This window comes from Pavona decussata, unplaced genomic scaffold (genome assembly GCF_977016875.1).
Source record: "Pavona decussata unplaced genomic scaffold, jaPavDecu1.1 SCAFFOLD_468, whole genome shotgun sequence".
In the NCBI taxonomy this organism is placed as follows: domain Eukaryota; kingdom Metazoa; phylum Cnidaria; class Anthozoa; order Scleractinia; family Agariciidae; genus Pavona; species Pavona decussata.
The window spans coordinates 145,001-167,500 of NW_028145806.1; the positions used below are offsets into that span (position 1 = coordinate 145,001).

At 38.0% G+C, this 22,500-nt stretch overlaps 2 protein-coding genes across 2 annotated transcripts in view; both read right to left on the reverse strand.

Moving 5' to 3' along the window:
- The window catches only part of LOC146450292 (neuronal cell adhesion molecule-like), a 145,964-nt gene extending 143,920 nt beyond the window's left edge, over positions 1–2,044 (reverse strand). Inside the window, exon 1 of the mRNA XM_085100446.1 lies at positions 1,947–2,044. The gene's annotated coding sequence lies outside the window, so the exon portion shown is untranslated. The remainder of the gene's footprint in view (positions 1–1,946) is intronic.
- The window catches only part of LOC146450299 (uncharacterized), a 15,392-nt gene extending 5,032 nt beyond the window's left edge, over positions 1–10,360 (reverse strand). The window contains exons 1-4 of the mRNA XM_085100436.1: positions 10,067–10,360; positions 3,402–4,148; positions 2,690–2,956; positions 1,947–2,044 (exon numbers count right to left, since the gene is read on the reverse strand). Of these exons, the coding sequence (XP_084956562.1) occupies positions 1,947–2,044; positions 2,690–2,956; positions 3,402–4,148; positions 10,067–10,349 (1,395 nt within the window). The 5' untranslated portion in view covers positions 10,350–10,360. The remainder of the gene's footprint in view (positions 1–1,946; positions 2,045–2,689; positions 2,957–3,401; positions 4,149–10,066) is intronic.
- Between the last annotated feature and the right edge of the window lie 12,140 nt (positions 10,361–22,500).

The following is a 22,500-nucleotide window of genomic DNA, read 5'->3' on the forward strand; positions in this document are numbered from 1 at the left end:
ACAGTGACACGTTTTTGGATGTCAGCGGCAATGTCTCCATTCAAGCGTTGCTAAAATGTTGAGTAATTAAGTTTTCTGCTGCATTCATCGATGTACCAAGTTTTGTCCATAACAGCAGTACCGAAACCTTTGCCAGCGGCTGTTATAATTATGTCTTGTCGTTGCTTAAGTTGGTGTATGGCCTGTCGTTCTGTAGTGGTGGGGTTGCCATGATATTTTAAGGCTTATAAGTGGTTATGCCAAGTGTAACAGCAAATAAAAGCGTGTTTAGGGCTTGTTCTCGGTCGTGAGTAGGAAGGGATGGGGGCCCAAGTACTTTTATTATGCACCAGGGGGAAGAGAACTAATGTGGAGTGAAGACTTTTGTGTAAGGAAACAACACAATAATAAAGAGACCAACACAACTCGGAACCAACCATCCTCCGATCTTCCGACCGAAAATCCGGTTGAAAATGCAACGTGGCACAAACCACTACACCACAGCGCCTGTATGATTTACATTTAACCGCCTACAAATAACATGTGCCATTTAATGTTTGCATCTCGTCCTATATCATGGTTTCGTTTGTAAATTTCTTGTAAGCTGTATGTTAATATCTTTCTATCTTAGAAGTTCTCTGAGTATGTATTTCAAAAGATGTGTGTGAAGTCTTTTTAAGTTCTTGATTGAAAACTTAGATAATCAGTGCGAGATTTCATTCAATATTGCGTGATGGCTAGTGAGAGCACAACCCAAGTCATCTTTCCTGCATAGAGTTAGGGAATAAATAAGTGAATGATCGTCGCAGGCTTGAACCCTTTCAAGCATAATTTCTTTTTCAGGCTTTCTTTTCGCAACTGCTTAAGTTGTTTATATAACTGCGATGATCATTTACTTATTCACTCTTTCTTCCGCAGTTCAAAAGTATGAAATTTCATATACTGCGATCGACTTTCATAGAATTCAAGATGCAGTAGTCTAGTTCTTTTGTATCATAATATTCGCTAGTTTGAGTGCAGACTGTTCAAGCCAGAGCGGCGCCTTTTTGCTTTTAGTATCATAAAATGTACAGCTATTTCAATTACAATGTCGGATCAAAGTATAAAGCTGTAAGACAAGACCTCAAGATTCTGTGGATTTTTTTATGAATAAGTTCATCAAAATCAGCTATGCCTCGTCCGTTCAGTGAAGATAAACGATTGTGAGCCATTTGGATGAAAGAAATGTTAGGATATCAAGTGGACGAGGAGGCAGCCTCTTTGAAGATGTCTTTAAGCTTTAAGCTTTGATTCGACAACGTTAATTGAAATAGCTGTATAATGGGCTGGACAGCCAATATGATTACCGCATGAGTATCAAACATCGGTGTTTTTGTTGTACTTTTTCTATTTATTGCTCAGAGTTAGGTCCATTTCCGGCTGAAGAGTTGCCAAATTTAACTAGGCAGTATTTCGACAATGCAACTTCCCATACTTTGTTTCAGTGGGGATGAACGACCACTTAAACCTTTAAAACTAAGTGTTTGCTTATTTGTTGTTTTTTCTTGACCATGAGATCAAAACAATATGTGGCTTACGGTAGCTATACTGTATTTCTACACATTAATAGATTATAGGACAGGAGGGTACCTTGTTTGATTACTCAGTATTATTTCTTTTAAACGCAAGGCAGTTTTGTCGTGCTTCGGTTAATTCCTGCCATGGACTTTTACAGGATTTTGCATTCTGAAGTGAGGAGAAACAACGGACTTGTTTCCATGGAGGCGGGATGATCCTAGCATGCGGATCATCTGTATTGTCATGGAAAAGTCAGGAATCAAGTCAGGGAGAAGTCAGTGAAATGTCAGTGAATTCTATTTTGTCTAACTGCAAGCTATGCGGAAGAGTTTCCTTGTTAGCAAAGGTAATGCCATTTAAAAACGTATCTATGACTGAATTGATTTTGGTGGAATTGCTTTTTCCCTTACCTTATAAAGTCCATCTTCTTTTTCTAACCAGTACTCTCCGTCTTGTCTTGCGTTTTCTCTTCTCTGTACTTCATCGCACGAAATATGTGGAGGGAATCCTAACGAAGGAGTAAACAAAATAAACAGAAAAATTCCTTTTCAGTTGACAGTTTATTCACTAGTCAATAACAATTAATTCTTGTACTAAATTTCCTATTTACTAAACCTGCGATACTTTGAGAGTCACAACATGAGGAGATAAGAAACAGGGGGCGGAGGTAATTCACAGCTTTGTTGAAAAGGACTATGTTTGTGGAGTCGTTAACACTGTATCAAACATAATACAAAATTCTGCTCAACTTTTTTTTTCAACGAAACAACCCGAAACCATCTTTTAAAAGAGGCACATGCTGATGAATTATTTTGCTGAGTTAATCAATTTAGAACTTGATTATCAAAGAGAAGAACGTACAATAAAGATAAAATTATTTCTTCTTCTATAAAATGTAACTCTAAGCTTAGCTCTACTTAGCTTGTTTTCTTTTGTTGCGACTGTATTTTTCAATAGGAGAATATACTTTGCTAGGAGAAATCATTCAAGTGGGGCATAAGACTGACAAACTGGCTTTAATGTTGTATGGACGTATTTTAGCAGAAAAAATGAGTTAATGAAAAACCATGGACTGACAAGAGAAAGAAAATAAGGTGCCAAACCACGAGGTCGTAAAAAGGTATTCTAAAACAAAATGAAAAACATTACCGACCTCTGACTGTTAATGTAGTTGTTGCTTGCGTTACTCCATAGCTATTTGTGGCGCGGCAAATATAACTGCCAAAACCTTTTTCTTTAGCAGTATTTATTGCAAGGCATCCGTTTTCCTGAAGCAATACTCTTGCGCTTGGAGACCATTGAGCACGTGACCACTCTATCTTGGGAGGAGGAGAACCTTTAGCCTTACAGCAAAGGTTAACAGTGGATCCTCGCGTTACTTGAACAACTGAGCGGGGCTTTAACGTAAACATTGGTGGCTCTACAAAGATAAAGAAAAATATTAATCGCACATCTGCCCCAGATTTGACATGGCGTCATCAAGAGTCACCATCGGCGTAAAAAAGAAAGATGAGCTGAATTTGTCGGTAAAAGAGGGAAACAACAGTATGGTTTCACTCAGTAAATTTCTATTATTTATCCCTTTTGATCAGTTGAAATAAATTTCAATCAAGCAATAAACAAAACAACCAGTAAGGAGCGTTAAATGGTTTGTGTTTTTCTTAGGTCTCCAATATACAAAAGTCCTACGTCATTACATAGGATGATATAAAATGCGAATGCGCCTAAAATGGTTTTAAATTGTACTACTTCAACGTTTTGCAATTGTAGCTGACCATTAAAAAAAGAAAAGAAACAAAAAATCAAAAAAGGTCGAAACTGACAAAAGTTTAAACAGACGAAGAAGAGGATCACACTTTGCAAACCTTTTAAGCGTAATCTGCTCACCGCCTTAAGAATTCCATGACTGGTGGATGCAGTGCACATAAACAGTCCAATATGTGATCTTGTTACACCACTGATACGAAAGACACGATTTCCATTCTGTGTAAAAGTCTGAATGCTAGCAGAACCTCCAAGCTTCCTCCAAGTTATCGTATAATACGATACACCCTGAACCCAACAGTAAATTGTCGCCTGTTTGTTCATGAAGACGTCCAAGGACTCTGGAAATACAACGATCTTTGGAGCCATAACACATTCTCCTTTTGAACCCTGAATGCCAATAGAGCCCATTCTTCCTTTGTTTCCTTTTAAGCCGACCGACCCTTTGATTCCTGGTCGGCCCATTGGTCCAACATCTCCTTTCTGCCCTGGAGAGCCAGTGGAACCTTTTTCACCTTTCTCGCCTTTGATCCCCTGTGGCCCGTTAGGTCCTTGCATTCCCCTCATACCCTGAACCCCCTTATGACCCAAAAGCCCTCGAGGGCCAGTTTTTCCAGGGGCTCCTTTTTCTCCCTTGTAGCCTGGATATCCTAGAGCACCAGGATCTCCTGGGGGCCCCGGTGGACCTGTTTGACAGACCTTATTTGTGGTGCTGCAGGCATGAGTAAATTTCTTGTTAATTTCATTGCGGATTTGCTGTAAGGATAATGGGCTTGTTGACTGGGCTGCGTTCCTTCTTTGTCGGTAGTGAACGTCTGATATTTTCTCCAGGGTTGTTTCAGGGGAATCTGTAAGTGCAAGAAAACTGATAAAGCTATCGAACTTTGAGTCCTTCAACCAGAAGTCTTCAATCACGTGCTTAAAAAAAGCTGATACTAATGATAGTGGTAAAATTGGATATAACTATGGCATTTCTCAGCTGCGCTGTAATTAGGTCTTTATGGCGCTGTTACACTAGGGAATTTTTCTTGCAACTTGTCTCGCAATTTTGTTGCGACGCAAGTTGCACGAATCGTTGTCAAGTGTAACATGCTCTGGAATGAGCATGTCTCGCAATTTTTTTGGCGCCGCAATCGTTGCGAGAAGTAGAAGTCGGTTCTACTTCTAGAAACGGTGACTTCAACAAAAACGTTGCGAGACATGTTCATTTCAGGGCATGTTACACTTGGCAACGATTCGTGCAGCTTGTGTCGCAACGAAATTGCGAGACAAGTTGCAAGAAAAATTGCCTAGTGTAACAGCGCCTTTACTCATTGGTTGCGGTCTCATCTATGCCTTAACTATAGTTAGTTTTGAGACGTCAGACTCAACTACAATTAGTGACAATAATTAATCGGTGATCCGTAAAATCCGCAAAACAACGCCTCGTTACCAGTTCAAAATAACTGTACAATTTAACAAGGGCGCACTTGCGCTACCTCGCTGTATATCGAAATTTGAATCGTTTAGAGATATTTCAACTTGCGATTTTCGCGTAGTCTTAGTCGCTAAAAAAGAAGCAGTGATTTTAGCGCGATTTATCCGCGCTATAACGCAGGCGTTTCCAGCATGGGCTAACATTCAATGGAAATTTTGCTATATTTGTCGGAAAGTGTAAAGTGATGCATCGCACTTAAATCGCAGCTGGTTTACACGTGTAATTTGAAGCTGCAGCCTTTCGCAAGAAAAATTGCAGTTCAGTCTGTATGGAATAATTCCTCAAAGTAAAGCTCGTCGGCGAAAGCGAAACACGTGTGCACTTGTCTTTTTGCGTTTTTTTTTTTTTTCGTTTTTGTTTCTAAATGCATGTGCCAACGAACAAACACTTCACGCTGATTGGCTCTTTGTTTGCTAACTAAGGTTTAACCCATGCACCCTATATGGGTTAAACTTTAGTTACCATCTGTTGTTTTTGTTCATCCAGGCATAAATTTCTTAACTATAGTTAGAGTTATGGAAGCAGTCACATTATACGAAAATAGCTAGTAATTGTTTGCAGTGTCTTGCCAATAATTAATAGCCTTTGTGTGACCTTAGCGCCTTTTACATCCTTTTGTTTTGAATCACCAAAGCAATAATTTCTAGAACGAACAGAGAAGTGGTCACATTAACAAAATATCTAACTACAGTTACCATCGTCTTAACTGAAGACTAACTATAGTAAAGGCGTAGATGTGACTGCAACCACTATTACCTTCTAACTTATCAATTATGTGAGAACATGCCACTCTTATTTTAATTTGTAATTGTTTATATTGTATATTTAAATATAAAAGGGCACCAGGCGAACAAAGAAAATACTTAATGCTGATTTTAGCCACTTCCTTCAGAGGAGCAGTTTGCATAAATGTAACCCGGAAGAAGAGGAAGTGACTGCAAACGAGGTACCAGCGGCTTAACAAAGGCGAGATCTCAGACGAAGGAAAAGGTAAAGCAGAAAATATGACTAAAAAAAATTCTGGAATAATTGAATGCCCCAAACCTGAGCGTGTTTGAGATATTTTACTTTGCTTCCGTTCATGGCGTTCCCTATCCAGGATTCTAAGCAAGACAACTGACTATCGAGCCAAATCAGCACCAAATTAATACACTGATCATGACAAGCAAATAAACACAAAATATGGAATGTGAGCCAAAACGAGCTATAGGTTTTATTTTTATCGTAGATGTAGCACAAACGAATGTAGCTGGAACTGCAAGAAATGGTGCAAATTGAAAAGTCGGTAATGTCACTTTATATCATCTAGAGACCATATTCGGCGAACATATACTTGGTAGCCCAAAACCGTTCATGGAAATTACTCAATTTCATTGCTACCGGGACGATTCGAAATGATCACGAGAAAATTGGAAACGACTTTAAAAACATCGCAATTTTCCCCACGTTAGTTACAGTTTTTTAAAAAAATGTAGCTCTTGGTCCATAAATTTTAAAATTCCGCACGCCTTCACATGCATTCTAAAGAGGAACATAAAAAGCCAATGGAGTCCAGAAAGGCACTATTTTACGTTTTCAAGATCTTGCCCGGGCCTAGTTATGCTAGAATATATTTGTAGGAATCTATTAAATGTTGTACTCTATGGCTGTGTGATTGGGTCAATGGGGCTATTATAGTGAATGGTTTATTAGGCACATTTTTAAAACTAAGTTGATAAAAAGAAATAAGCCTCGGGAAGAAATACATTGCATCTGTAACTAGAGCACTGCTATGTATTCATGAGTTAAATTACCCACATCAAGAGAGAACGCAACGTTATTATTTTGACCGGTGTTTCCCTTGCGCGTCACGCTCGAAGGAGTAGGATTTGCCACGTAACAATTTTCTCGAGGCTTACTAAAACGCAGACTGGGAGATACGTTACACTGAGATCATTTCGATGACTGTGGACAAATTTGGACTATTTAGCTCTTCTACTCTTCTCTAAGACGAAAAAGGCAATGATGATGCATTTTATGTACGAAGAACTGAATTGTTCTGGGTTCATTTCGTCCCCATTCCTCACCGTAATCCCAAGAGTGTTAAAACTGTGAAGATGAATAGCGCCCCTCTCCTCCGCAGAGCTTCGATGGGGTGTTATGTGTATCCGCTGAACGAAGTGAGTGCAGGCGCAAAAGCTGAGCGGGTTGACTTGGCGGCGAACCTCTGCCAGAAGCATGTCGTTTTCTTGTACATCGATTGATTTCTCGCTCATCTCTAAATTTGACAGTTTCATTCTTGGCCGAAGTCAGCATTTACTTTGTCTCTACAGTTTGCAGTCGTTAATTTTAAGGTGAGATCTCACAATTTCTAGAAAAAAAGCAAAATCGTTTGTATTCGAAGCCCCCCTTGAAACCCGTGGAGCGTGGACTTAGTACATTTTGCTTCGTAAAAGTGAACAATAGTCACGAACAAATAATTGCTTTTTCTGGGCTTGAAAGGCCTTTTAGCCTTTTATAATCTTATTTTGAAAGACAGTTGTTTCATCACAGTAAATAACAAGCTTCCCGTGAGAACTAAATGCTAATTAAATCACCGAACGACCATTATAACTTCTTCTGATAAAACTTGTTTACAAGATAAAAATATCAAGTTTGGTCGTTTCGGAGTATAGAAGAAAATACGCTTTGATTAAAACATTAAGCTTACTTGCTCTAGTCTCTTTTAAGACTGAATTGACAGTTTTTGTTTGGTCTCAGGTGGCAGACGTTTCCTCAATAAATCATTCCTTTGCATGCACTCTTTTATCTCCACACGATCGTCGCTCGTGTAACTTGAATTTCATTCTTGTAGTGATGATTCAAGGCATCACAGCAAAATAAAAGCGTTTTCTAAACAGTCATCATGAAAGGAACAAACTTTCCCCGATTTCTAAGCATGTAGGTAAGTTTTCGTGAGTAAATCTCCCACATCGCGCGACATGACAATTTCACAAACACCCGCCATTTTTATGACATAAGTACGCACACCACCCTAGTTACAAAATGACTCCCCCGGATCGCAGCCATATCGGGCGTGGTTTCTGGCAGAGGCTCCCGCCGTCGCCTTCCACGGAATTTTACGCCTGCACTCACTTTTCTCAGCGGAGCCTCTGCGGAGGAGAGAGGAATAGCGCGTCTGGGGTTGTTTCTTCTTCAGTCCTCAACGGGAAGTGATGACAACACATGACGTGGAAATTAAATTACGTTGGGCCGCCATCTTCTTGAAAACAACATACATGATCTCTGGATTGTCCCCAAATAAACCAAAACGTAATAAAAAACAATACAGAAACGCAGATATGACCTAATTACATGAACGCTACTATAAGAAAGGTAAGTTTTGTTAATAAATGAAAAGAAATTTCTGAAACATAAAACAAACTCTGTAGTGACAAGATATTATGGTCACTCAAAGGATTGTCACGGCGCTGAATTCAGTCAAGACTCGTGCACCCTGGTATTTTCGAACACGGTCGCTTCGTTTGAAGAAATGATCAATGAAAATTAACATATCGACTTACGTTTAAATTAAGTACACTTGAGGTTAATAGCGGCAAAATCAAGCTCGGGATTTCAAGGGTGAAAAAAGTTCACCGCCAGACTGTGTTGAAAGGTAATTCAGAGCAAAAAATCGAGTATCAGAGGAAAGAGTCCGATTACTCCGAGACACTGCCGAATAAACGCCAAATACACCTTTCGATAGGCAATTTGGAGAATTTTAACATCACGATTTGACGATAATTCTTGTCGTGAAATTGGCAGTGAAATGTTCGTAAACAAAGTATTCTCCTCGTTAATCAACCTGAGCAAGGAAATGAGCAGAAGCTTCACTTGATCTAAAAGACAATCGTGGTTTCAAACAAGTTCACTTAGGGGTATGAGACAACAAGTGACAATAAGTGATCTTGGTAGCATTAAACGGCTGATCCTACATGTTTTCCAGGCCTTGAGTGACCTCTCTGTGGGTTGTTTTTGACATTTTTTGTATCAGCATTTTCAAAATAAACTCTATTGTTTTTGTCTCTAGATTAAGATTTGAACTTCAGGATATTCTCTCCAAAGGAATTTGGGTTGAACAACATTCACACATCCCCACCCCCGTTAACGGAAATAATAAGTTTCAAAGTTTGGTGACAGAGTCCCCCCCCCCCCCCCCCCACCCCCCCTCATCCAATCCCCTCGTGTAGGTGTGGCTAACAAATTGTCAGTGCACGCATTCGTGAATCTAGGCATCCAGTGTCATAATTGGTGACTGTTGAGCTGCCAGTCAATTTGGCTCCAAATCATTAGCCTCGTGCACCCTGGTATTTTCGAACATGGTCGCTTTGTTTGAAGAAATGATCAATGAAAATTAACATATCGACTTACGTTTAAAGTACACTTGAGGTTAATAGCGGCAAAATCAAGCTCGGGATTTCAAGGGTGAAAAAAGTTCACCGCCAGACTGTGTTGAAAGGTAATTCAGAGCAAAAAATCGAGTATCAGAGGAACGAGTCCGATTACTCCGAGACACAGCCGAATAAACGCCAAATACACCTTTCGATAGGCAATTTGGAGAATTTTAACATCACGATTTGACGATAATTCTTGTCGTGAAATTGGCAGTGAAATGTTCGTAAACAAAGTATTCTCCTCGTTAATCAACCTGAGCAAGGAAATGAGCAGAAGCTTCACTTGATCTAAAAGACAATCGTGGTTTCAAACAAGTTCACTTAGGGGTATGAGACAACAAGTGACAATAAGTGATCTTGGTAGCATTAAATGGCTGATCCTACATGTTTTCCCTGGCCTTGAGTGACCTCTCTGTGGTTTGTTTCTGACATTTTTTGTATCAGCATTTTCAAAATAAACTCTATTGTTTTTGTCTCTAGATTAAGATTTGAACTTCAGCATATTCTCTCCAAAGGAATTTGGGTTGAACAACATTCACACATCCCCACCCCCGTTAACGGAAATAATAAGTTTCAAAGTTTGGTGACAGATCCCCCCCCCCCCCCCCCTCATCCAATCCCCTCGTACTGTGTAGATGTGGCTAAAAAATTGTCAGTGCACGCATTCGTGAGTCTAGGCATCCAGTGTCATAATTGGTGACTGTTGAGCTGCCAGTCAATTTGGCTCCAAATCATGCAACTCAATGTATTAGATAGAAGCCTGACATTTCCTATTCATTAGGATCTAACAAGTATTAAGTAAACCATGCGTGTTTGCGGTTCTTTCTCTTCAGGTGCAGTGCTTTCTAAACATCAAGTAAAATATTCAATAACTTACCCGAGTTAAACAAATCCATTGCTCTTTTCTCCTCACTCGCCGGCATCACCTTTGATTGTAGAATTTCCATGATCCTGTTCTGTGTCTTATCCTGCATTTCTTCCTCAATTCGCTGAATGCGAAATGCAAGCTGGGCTACTGTCGCTTCTGACTTCCTGTGTACGAACTCGATTCTCACAAACAACAGGATAGCGAGCAATATTGATATCACAAGAGCCATTAGTGAACCTTTGCTGTTTTTGTCCGCGGTACATTTGGTATGTGACTTGATTTTTTCATCCATGTTGTAGTCGCCGTTTTGAGTTCAAGTAACTTGATTTAACGGGAAACAAGGATCTGCCAAAGCATTTATGTGCGAATCACAAGAGTATTATTTACTTCAGACAGACAGGAAGTGTTAATTATCCTCGCAAGCTGACGATGTATGAACTGGAATGCGTTCAACTTTTCATACTTTTTTTTCACAACTCACTTGATAAAATTTTGTCTATTAAAGCAATAGTTACATTTTTATATGTATAAAAAAATGGGATTTTGTTAAACGTCTTTTTAAAAACGGCTTGAAAATCCATTTTGAGTTTAAACGGTATTTCTCGGAATTTCGGTGATGTGCCAACCGCCGGCTTTATCTTCACTGGCCTTGCTCTAGAACAATACGTGATTTTTTTTATATGTATATCAGTTTACAGTCATTACTGAGAGTGCCCTATGCGTATCTTTATCTCGGTGAGGGTAAAAGGCGGAAAGAGTTTGCGGAATGGTATGTGGAATGGCGTGCGGAATGGCATAATTATGCGAAATACGATTTACGCGGGGAATAAATTAACTGAGGAGCGCATCCTGTTTTCGCGCCAATTTTATAAGAGCACCAGTTTTTTCGACAGTGTTGCCGCCTATTAAACAACCAAACAACAGATCGAGGATTAGATTAGATTGGGATAGAACATGTCTAATCGCTGGTTAGGAAATGAGAGTGAAGAAATCGATGAAGTTTTGCATTCGAGGAACTAAGAATAAATCAGTAAATTTCTAGTTGACAAAAAGAACGTGGCAGCGAGTAGCCTAGACAAAAAGCAACACCAGACTGGAGAAATAACATCAGTCAAAGCCAAAACTATTATGTGAGAAATTTTAAATTTAAACTCGGTCATTTTATCAGACTCTTTGACGGTTACAATTTGTACAACTCATGGGAAAAATATGTTCTACTTTTTCTCACCTTACATTTGCGTCGAGCGATGAGTACGCAAGTCACTGTTGAGCTGCTGAGCTAGCTACCTAGCTATTCAATACGGCGATTCAGGTAGCTATAGTTCAGTTACGCGCTATCGAACTAAACATATCCGTCTTTAATTAAGGTCTTTCAGTGCCAAATGTCCCAACCTAACATGAGATTTAAAAGCGAAAAAACCCTGGAGCAAAAAAAAACTATTCTTATCACAAATGCATTTTGGTCAAATTGTTGTTCATTTTCCCGCTCATGATAAATGAATCATCGAGCATACAGGGTATGAGAATTGATCTTTTACCGAGGGTTAAAAAAAAAAGAAAAAAAATGTTTATTATTTGCCGAGGTAAAGGATCAATCTTTGCCCTGAGAAGACTTCACGCTGCCACGTTATTTTTGTCAACCGAAGTCGCATGGAGTAAAGTGAACATGAAATTTAATTTACTACGGATTTACTCATAGTTCCTTGAATGCGAAAGCTATAAACAGTTTTCATCGCTTTCTTTACCCTCACTTCTTCCAAATCAACAATCAGACGATCAAATCCTCGAATTGTTGTTAATATTTAGCAAGAGTCGGCAGCATCAAAAAAGCTGCTGCTCTTATAAAATTGGCGCGAAAACAGGATGCGCTCTTCAGTTAATTTATTCCCCCCGTAAATCGTATTTCGCATAATTATGCCATTCCGCACGCCATTCCACATACCATTCCGCAAACTCATTCCGTCTTTTACTCTCACCGTCTTTATCTGTGGCAATAATTATAAATAGCACTTTCTAATGTGATCAGTTTCTGGTCACTAAGCCAAATTATGTTTAAGCCAAATGAGTAAAAATTCTGAAGAGCAATTGAGCGACATCAAAGTATTTTGCTTCACTACAAGGGACTATCAGCTCCCCTCTTTCTTCGATCTCCCTCTTCTATTGTTTGTTTCAAGAACGTTTTCCAGCGAATTCCTAACGTCTGCCAAAAAAGGCTAACAAACAAGGTCAGAGGTTACTTGGTAAAGTAGGGGATTGCTGATTATCATATAACAAAAATAACAACTGACAATAGAGCTCTTATTTTGTCAACATAAAATGCACTACTATTATTTATAATTGGCATTTGGAAACGATAACACTGAACTGAACGAGTTGCTTATGTCTGGTATTAAAAGGTTATGTGGCAACTGCTGGGTGCTATCACCACGGAATTATCCTCTATGATCGACGACACCGTGTGACAGACAGCTGCAACCTGGAAACGGTTGATCATTGACAATTATCGCACGGAATATCGCCTTATAGCCAGTCAACTAGGTTAATTTTTTGACACAGTTTTATTCAGTAAAGCTGGAGATAATCTTCCGAGGTCATTACTTGTTTAAAGTGCTCTGTTACGCACGAAATTGCAGGATGTCTGTCGCGGACGACGAATATTGAGTGCATTATGACCATATTTGGGCAGTAGTACAATGTGTTGAATCATTGAATCACTAATATATGCAGCATGATCACTGCGTGTTTATTTTATAAGCCACTGTGTGGAATTAATATTTTCAATTTCTCATTCAATGAATAAGTTTCTTTAGTTTAACCGGAATAGTAACCAGTAACCGGAATAGTTTTGGAATAACACTTTTATGTCTTTTTTTTGAGCCTCCGTACATGACTGTAAGGATTAGTTAAGGTTTGCAATCACGCCATATAGTTAAACAACGTTGTTGCCCTTACTGAGAAAGTGATCTGTTTTAGCGGGTCAATAAATTAACCCTTCATTTTTTTATGATTAATAACAGCAATGGACAGGCCATTCAGCTCGATCTTATTACTAGAGTATCATTTACTAATCTGACAAACAGGAAGTGTTAATTATTCTCGCAAGCTACCGATGTAGGAACTGGAACGTGGTCAACTTTTCATACTTTTTCTTTTCACTATTCACTGATTAAAATTTTGGCTCTTGAACGGTAATAGTTAAATTCTATAAAAAATAGGATTTTGTTAAATGTCTTTTTAAAAAGGACTTGAAAGTCCATTTGAGTTTAAACGGTATTTCTCGGAATTTCGGTTGAGATGTGCCAACCGCCGGCTCACCTTGCTCTAGAACAATACGTGATTTTTTTTTTATATCCGTTTACAGCCATTACTGAAAGTGCAGTCTGCGTGTCTTTATCTATAGCAGTAAATAGCACTTTACGATGTGCTTTGTCTCTGTTTTGAAGTCATCTACTTTACTTCTCACGGTTCCCGCAATAACTGATCACTTTCTGACCACAAAGCCAAATTATACTTAGAGCAAAATGAGTAAAAAATCTGAAGAGCAATTGAGCAGTTGCTAATTAATGTCTGTTATTAAGAAGTAATCTGGTAAATTCTTAAGTACTACACGTATCACCATGGAATTATCCTCTAGTATTATTGAGGACACCGTCTGACAGACGGCTGTGCATAACCTGAAAACGGCTGATCATTGACAATTTATTATCGCATGGAATACCGCCTTAAACTCAGTCGACTAGGTCAACCGGTTTTAGCACAGTTTCATTCAGTAAAGCTGGAGACAATCTTCCGAGGTCATTACCTGTTTTTAAACAGCGCTCTGTTCAGTTTTTCTCCCCCGCACATGAAACTGCAAGATATCTGTTGTGTACGGACGACTAATATCGACCATATTTGGGGAGTGGTAAAATGTGTTGAATAATTGAATCACTCATATATGCTGCATGATCACTTATCTAAATTGCGTTTTTATTGAACTCGCCACTGCGTGGAATTGATATTTTCAATTTCTCATTCAATGAATAAGTTTCTTTAGTTTAAAGTAGTTTTCTGTCTTCTGTAAGTAGAATCTTTTTGGCATAACATTTTAATGTTTTTCTTAAAGCTCCCGTACACTACATATAGCCATTGATAGGATTAGTTAAGGTTTGCAATCACGCCATAAACACTCGATTGCAAAAACGTCGACACCTAAAAAGCATAAACCATGAACGATGAGACCCAATGGCTTTATGGGTATAAATATACATGATTTATTTGCATAATATTCTATTCTCGTACGATGGTAGATAACCAAAATTACTTGCACGTGGTGAATGATGGAAACTGTCCAAGCTTTCCTAAAGTGTCAAGTTGGTCAACAAGGGCCAATTTTTAAACACTAACCACAAATCCGTTGGGTCTCATCGTTCATGGTTTATGCTTTTTAGGTGTCAGCGTTTTTGCAATCGAGTGTAGTTAAAGAACGCTGTTGCATGCCCTTACTGAGAAAGTGACCTATTTTCGCGGGTCACTAAATTAACCCTAAACATTTTTTATGATTAACAACAGCAATGAACAGTCCATTCAGCTCGATCTTACTACAAGCCTTTGGAGTATCACACTACTTCAGACAAACAGGAAGTGATAATTATCCTCGCAAGCTGGCCGTGTACGAACTGGACCGTATTCAACTTTTCATAATTTTCTTTTTCACTATTTACTTTCTTAAAATTTTTGGCATTAAAAATGTTAAATTTTATAGAAACAGGATTTTGTTAAAGTCTTTTCAAAAAGAATAAACGTCCATTTGAGTTTGAAGGGTATTTCTCAAACTCATTAATAATTCATCAACAGAAAACAAAGAAAATCACTACCGTGACCGTGGTTCGGATATGTGATCCTAATTACCATTACTTCTCAATGTTTGGCCATGAAACACTCTTTCTCGTGTTTGATATATTACTTCTCAGAATTTTGATGGAGATGTGCCAACGGCTTTTTCATTCACTGGCCCTGTTTTAGAACAAAAAAGATAAACATTTTTGATATCCGTATCAAACACGAGAAGGTGTGTTCCATCAGATATCCAAACACTGAGAAGTAGGTTGAAAAAACGAGGCGCAGCCGAGTTTTTTTAAACGACTTCGAGGTGTTTCGATATCTGATGAAACACACTTTCGAGTGTTTGATATGGCTTCTCAAATGATCAATAATTCTTGGAGAAATGCAAGGCTAAAGTTGGCAAAATTTTATAATAATCAGGATCACATATCCAAACCACGGTCTTCTTTGTTTTCCCTTGATGAATTATAAACGAATTTGAGAAATATTACTTCTTAAACTAATTAATAATTTATGAAGAGAAAACAAAGAAAATCACTACTGTGACCGTGGTTTGAATATGTGTTCCTAATTATCATAAAAATTTGCCAACTTAAGCCTTGAATTTCTCCAAGAATTATTGATCATTTGAGAAGCCATATCGAACACTCGAAAGAAGTGTTTCATCAGGCATCCAAGCACGTCGAAGTCGTTTGAAAAAACTCAGCTGCGCCTCGTTTTCTCAACCTACTATCTTCTAAGTGTTTGGATATCTGATGAAACCCGCTTTCAGCTTGATTTTGCTTCTCAAGTGACCAATAATTTTTTCTCATGTTTGGTATATTACTTACCGTCATTACTGAAAGTGCCGTCTGCGTATCTATATCTGTAACAGTAAATAGTACCTTAAAATGTGCTTTGTTTCTAATTTCAAGAGGATATCGACTCTACTCTCACGGTTCCCGCCATAACTGATCAGTTTACTGGTTATCCGGGTGGTAGTGGAGGCCATGGCGGAACACCAGGAAGCTATGTTCCTAACAAAGCTCCAAATTGCTATGACAAAACTGGAAAAGAAGGGAATACGGGCTCAGCTGTACGGGGTGGGGGAGGAGGTACTAGATATATAATTCATTTAATTTAATTTCAGCATATTAATTTAGTTGTCTCTTTTTAAAATCCATGTATAAGGTGAGAGGGAGAAAGAAAGCGATCGTTGTTCAGATATAGCTGATATTACGATCTCTATTCAATATATTAGAACGATCTATTTACCTTTAAGAATAAAACAAGAGGATGGCCGGTAACACAAACGATATTACACTCACTATTATTATTTATTCTGTAAGGCATTCACTATAGACTTAAGAGACAGGATATAACTCAGTTTAACTTTCGTGGATTCACTTAGCTTGTTTATTTGTTAATCGTATTTTTCCAGACGATTCTTGTGGCGGTCACTACGGCCGTGGAGGAGCTAGGAGGAGGTAGGAGTTCTATCTTACTGGGGAGGCTTTCCTAGATTTTTTAAAGGCGGGAATTCTAACGGATAATGATTCAAGACTGAAAAGGTTAAAAACAAAAAGTAGGGGAAGGATTGATTGAGACGTTACGTTGTCATGTTCATCAAATATTATGCCCACGGCGTAGGACAATGTTCCTTTTAAGTTCCTGACTCATTTTCTCAATTTTATTTCCTTTGATAGGAAAGAAGAATGGGATACTGAAAAATGGATCTAACTGTTTAAAATAATAAAACAGTACGATCCCTTAAAACTGATAGATGGACGCAATCAATATTGTTTGTGTTTTTCCCTCAGCTTTGCCTTTTCTCAGGGTCTGTAATTTTTTTAAGGTTTCCAACTGATCCATAACTGCGTCACGGATCCGGCAGCTCACATTGCTTAGCGGGTCGAAGTCAGTTTCATTTCAATGTCCTAATTAGCTGAGGTCTGAGTAGCAAGAAAATTAAATGGTGGTTGGTGTGCCATAAATGCGTTGCTGTGTTTACACTGATATCAATAAAACCTACTCACTGTTTGAGAAGCTTAGTCAAACGTAGCAAAAGCGTGACGCATCGAGCTTGCCCGTGTTAACTCTTATACAGGCGATATATTGCTGTTCATAATCGATCGATTAGGAATGGCGTGCCCTTGAAAAATCCTGGTAATTAGGCCGGTAGAGCTTTCTTAAAAGCTGGGCCTATTTTTAACTTCTTTTTAAAGTGCTGGTTTGGTTTATGTCATCACAAGCTCACTCAATATTGCGAGGCGCTTTAAGCTTTTGAAATACTGGACATTAATCGTTTTATTATACATTTTTTTAAAAGTGTTTCCATCGTGAGGAACAGAAGTTTGAGTTTTTAGATTGAAGATTTTATGGATAGTAAATAGTTTTAGAATTTAATTACTAGGATCTTTATGATTAGGAGTTGGGATTTTAATTGTAAGGACTTTGGTCGTTGCATTGATTGGCTACGGCTGGCCGCCCAATCATTGTTTAGGATATCTGGGCATCCCCAAAAGTTTTTTACTGCCATAATAATAGAATCTTTATCAACATATACCAAGCAGCTGAAATTGCTAAAAGTTAAAAGTTGAGAAAAGAACTATTAAAACCTATTTACAATTCATTCCGATTTCGAGACTAATTTCCAAGCAGAAACTTTTCAAGAGAAAATACAAATGTCATAATAATAAAAATAATAAAAAACAACATCTTAATCAACATATTCCAAACTATTTACAAGTTAAAAGTTCCGATTCCAAAAAAAAAAACAAAACAAAAGAAAAAACAAAACAATTTACAGAAAATCAACGGACACACGCTTGGCCAGCGTTTAGGCGACAGTCATCGATGAAATCCCCTTGTGGAATTCTGTGGAAAGGTGTCCTGGAGCCTCTTACGCATGTGTGTACCGACCATAATAATAATAATAATAATAATAATAATAATAATAATAATAATAATAATAATAATAATAATAATAATAATAATAATAATAATAATAATAACAACAACAACAATAATAATAATAATAATAATAATAATAATAATAATAATAATAATAATAATAACCAAAACAAAACTAAAAATTTATTAAATAATATTAATAATAATAGGAAGCGGGAACAAAACTTCAATTCGCCAGCACTGCATTTGAGTCACGATTAAGTCACAGTGGGGGAGGTGGAGAAGGCGGAGGTAGCGCTTTTAGCGACGACCGAAACCCAGGGGAGACAAGAGGAAATGGGGGCGGCTTGGTGTATTGACGAACTGAGTTGAATGTAAAGATTTTGGCAGAAGGTGATATTATATTTTAGATTCTGGTCTATGGTTGTTTGTTTTGGGGTATTGCAACCAAGGACCGTTCACTAAAACCACAGGCAGCCCAAGTTCGCGTCACCAGAGAGCGTGTAATAATTAATTACTAGTGGGCGTGATGACCTTTGAGTGCAAGCAGCCATTGAGAATTTAAACACATTATAAGACTTTGTATGGAAATAAAATACTGTCGATTATGAAGTTTAAAAAACGCTAAATTTAACTTTCATTCAATAAAACGAATAAAACTGCCAAGTTCGCGGCGTCATTAGAGAGCGTGTGATAATTAATAACCAGTAAGACGATGACCTTTGAGTGCAAGCGGTTTTACGCTTTAAAAAAAAACGCTAAATTTAACTTCATTCAATAAAATGAATAAAACTGACTCACCTCTGGTGTATCCTTGTGAATTTTGTAGCCTATTTCACCGTTTCGAGCGTTCTTTGAAATCACTGTCATTCCCCTCATAAGACGGACTCCGTCTTATGAGGGGAATGAAAGTGGTTTCAAAGAATGCCCGAAACGGCAAAATAAACCCCAAAACGCACAAGAATACACCAGAGGTGAGTCAGTTTTATTCATTTTATTGAATAAAAGTTAAATTTAGCGTTTTTTTAAGCGTCAGAATCGTCGGTATTTTATTTCCAATACAAAGTCTTATAATGCGCTCAAATTCTCAACGGCTGCCTGTAACTCAATACCGCTTGCACTCAAAGGTCATCGTCTCACTAGTTATTAATTATCACACGCTCCCTAGTGACTCCGCGAACTTGGCAGTTTTATTCGTTTTATTGAATGAAAGTTAAATTTAGCGTTTTTTAAACTTCATAATCGACGGTATTTTATTTCCCATACAAAGTCTTATAATGCGTTTAAATTCTCAATGGCTGCTTGCACTCAAAGGTCATCATGCCCACTAGTAATTAATTATTACATGCTCTCTAGAGACGCGAACTTGGGCTGCCTGTGCTCAAACAGTAAGCAGTTTTCTCCAATGAAATTTTTTTAAATTTTTGTTCACAAATTGACCTGTTAAAGATATGCAATTTATTAAGTAAAAGGAATACTGAAAAATCTATTCAGAATTTTTTAGTTGGGGTAGGGAGGGGACTAGAGGAGATGGACTTTGACCTATAATACTCCGCCCCTGCAGTTATTTGATTCCGGGTCCTGTGTTCAATATTCGCTACGTAAATTTGAAATAGGCCATTTAGCCTTTAGGATGGAGGTAATTCTTTTTAAAAGATGATTTTCATATGAACTCCTTGCGCTTCAGAAACCGTTTCTTTATCCTGGACAGGTCAGTTTGGCCAGTGTTTAAACAGAGAGGCTCATCGATCTGCCCCGAGGGGTAGCGGAGTCGGTGGCAATTTGGTTATTATTACCAAGAAACTTCGTAGAAATCCCAGGGGTAAAATCTCCTACTCCGGATGGAGTCCCGTGTTCAAATGTGTGTTAATTTGTTCACAAATTTAGCTCTTATCCATTTCCTCATGCATTTCAATAATTTATGCCGTATAAGACTGTAAGAAAAACTCAGTGATATTTAGCGGACTTCAATTAACTTTTCTCTAACTTTATTTTCTTAGCTAATAAAATGAGCGGGGCCTTAAGTAATAATGGCGAGTATGCCCACTTCCATTTCATTGGGGATATCTCGGGTTATAACTTGTTGCCCTTATTAATGAAAAACGCTGCCAACCAAAGAGAATCTCAACCAGTAATATAATATAACCTTCAACCAGCAGGGTAGACACAAACTTAACCGTTATCCGACTAACCAATCAAGTGACAAACATAAATTAAACTGGTCAAATGCTAACGCCATCAATTTGACAGTGAAGGTAATTCACTCACTGTGAATCATTCCTAGATCCTGAAACATATATAAAGGTCGATGACCCAATCTATTTTTTCTTTAGGTGGAGGCGGTGGTGTTGGATACTGGGTTGTGAAAAGAAGGTCAAACCGTTCACCAGGGCTGAAACCCAGAAATTAAAGCTCAACAGAGACGAAATTACAAGTTTTAGTTTGTTACTGTTTCTTCCTCGTGTGTGGGTACCGCTTGTCCAAAGACACAGCATTTGCCTCATAATACAAAGAAGAATGCTACTCATGAAATAACTGACTTGGCTGATTGTTGTGTCAGTTATGGGAATGAGTTGGGCTGAAACGAACCAGACAGAATTTTAGCAGTCTTGTTGCAGATATCACGAAACCCTCCTGAGTTAAGATGATACGCTAAGCATTGTTTCTGAACAAAGTCTATTGGTATCCCAACAATAGGCCATCATATAAGGGCATACAGCTATTTCAATTAAAGTTGTCGGATCAAAGCTTAAAGCTTAGTGACATCTTCAAAGAGTCTGCCATCTCATCCATTTGATATCCTAACATTTCTTTCATCCAAATCGCTCGCCATCGTATATCTTCACTGGACGGACGAGGCATACCTGATTTTGATGAACTTATTCGTAAAAAATACACAGAACCTTGAGGTCTGGTCTTATAGCTTTATACTTTGATCCGACAACGTTAATTGAAATAGCTGTGTAAGAAACAATACTAAAGGCCCGTTTAATCGGTTTCAACATTTGCCCAACATTCGTTAAACAAAAATTGAACGGATGTTGGGCAAATGTTTTAACATTTAAAAATGAACGTAGTGTTCAAACAGTTTCAACGCCATTCAACATTTTTAAGAAGAAAGGAAATGTTAAATTTCTGCTGAATGGAAGTTTAAACCAAGTTACATTTGATTCAACACACTTTCAACGAGTTTTCAACAATGTTGAACGACCTGCTCAAACGCCCCGCGGTATGTGCTTCAACAACGATGTTGGACGCATGTTGAAGCAAATGTTGAAACCGTTTATATGGGCCTTAAAGATACATCTTAACTTCGTCAAGGATTCGTGATTCTGACCCCTGGGTAGAAGGTTGCTTGTGGTGGTGAGAGTAAATATCCCTCCCCTCACCCCTCAAGGGTGTCCAATACTTAGACGAAGATGGGACTGACCGAAATTCAGTCCCGGATGTCTGTCTGTATGTATGCAAAATTTGTCCCAAAAGCTCCAATAATAATCTCAAAAATGCTGTTTCCATGAGATGTGTGAAATTACAACCGCGCAGCGCGAGGGGTGGGGGTTACTCCCCCACGGTACGAGCTATATTGGTTTGGGTATGGTTAGGGTATGTTTTTGATTAGTTTTGCTCTGAAAGGGGCTGTAGATTTTAACTATAAGAGAAGCAGAGACCGATACAACGTAGAATTACGTTTTAAATTTTTAACCATTTTTGGTCTGAAAGGCTGAAAACGAGAAAGGATTCTAGAAACCAGGTCTAAACTGATGGGTCATTAGAGAACGCATTTTAGAAGGGGTTCGGCTTAGGAGATACGAGATTTATTTCATGGTTTTTAAAATTGCATCCAGTCGTCATCTGTAAGAAAACAACAGAACCCGTTAAGAGGCAGTGGCAGGGTTTGAGCTATTCTCGTGCTTCCGTGACGATTTGTTGCTTAAAATTTTAGGCTGCATCAAAATTTTCTCCAACAATAGAACATTTCCAGTCGCCGTTACAGCGGTTACCAATAACACGCGACCTACGACCTTAGAAAGAGTCGGATAAAGTTGCGTTTTGGTGGACGTCAATCAAAGAAAAGCCGTTGAAATTATTATGAATTCTGACAAGATTCCAAAGAAATTCCTGCAAGCAGTTTATCATCCAAAAAAAGTTTCTGCAAGTAAACTTAACCAAAGTATGATATCAAAACACAACGTCAAGTAGTTTTAATGTACATTTCAAGAATATAACCTGCTCTTCTATCATTTTAACACATTTCACATGAATTAATGTTTTTAGAAGAGACAATGCAACAGATTACATCTGATCTCCTCCTCCTTCATGGCAAACCATATTTCAAATTAAGACTGAGAAATAAAAAAATAATTTTACTATAACAAACCTTCAACAATCTTTCTTTTGAAACAATAACTGGATGTTGCAAAAACTTTATTATATCTGATTTCTCTCTTTATATGTATCCAGACAACTATTTCAAATATTAAAATTCAATTAATATCTTAACTATATATTAAATACTAAAAAAATAATCAAATAATTTTACTATATGTATTCAGTTGTACTTTAAACTTTCAACGACTTGGGTAATATAAAAAAAATATTGAAGGACTGAGAATATACTCGCTGTGGTTCAAATTCTGAAAATCTGACTTTCAATAGCCAGATTAATATTAAGTGGACAACGGCTCTTTCAAGGGCCCCCAACCTGCATAGCACACCCCCAGGCGGTG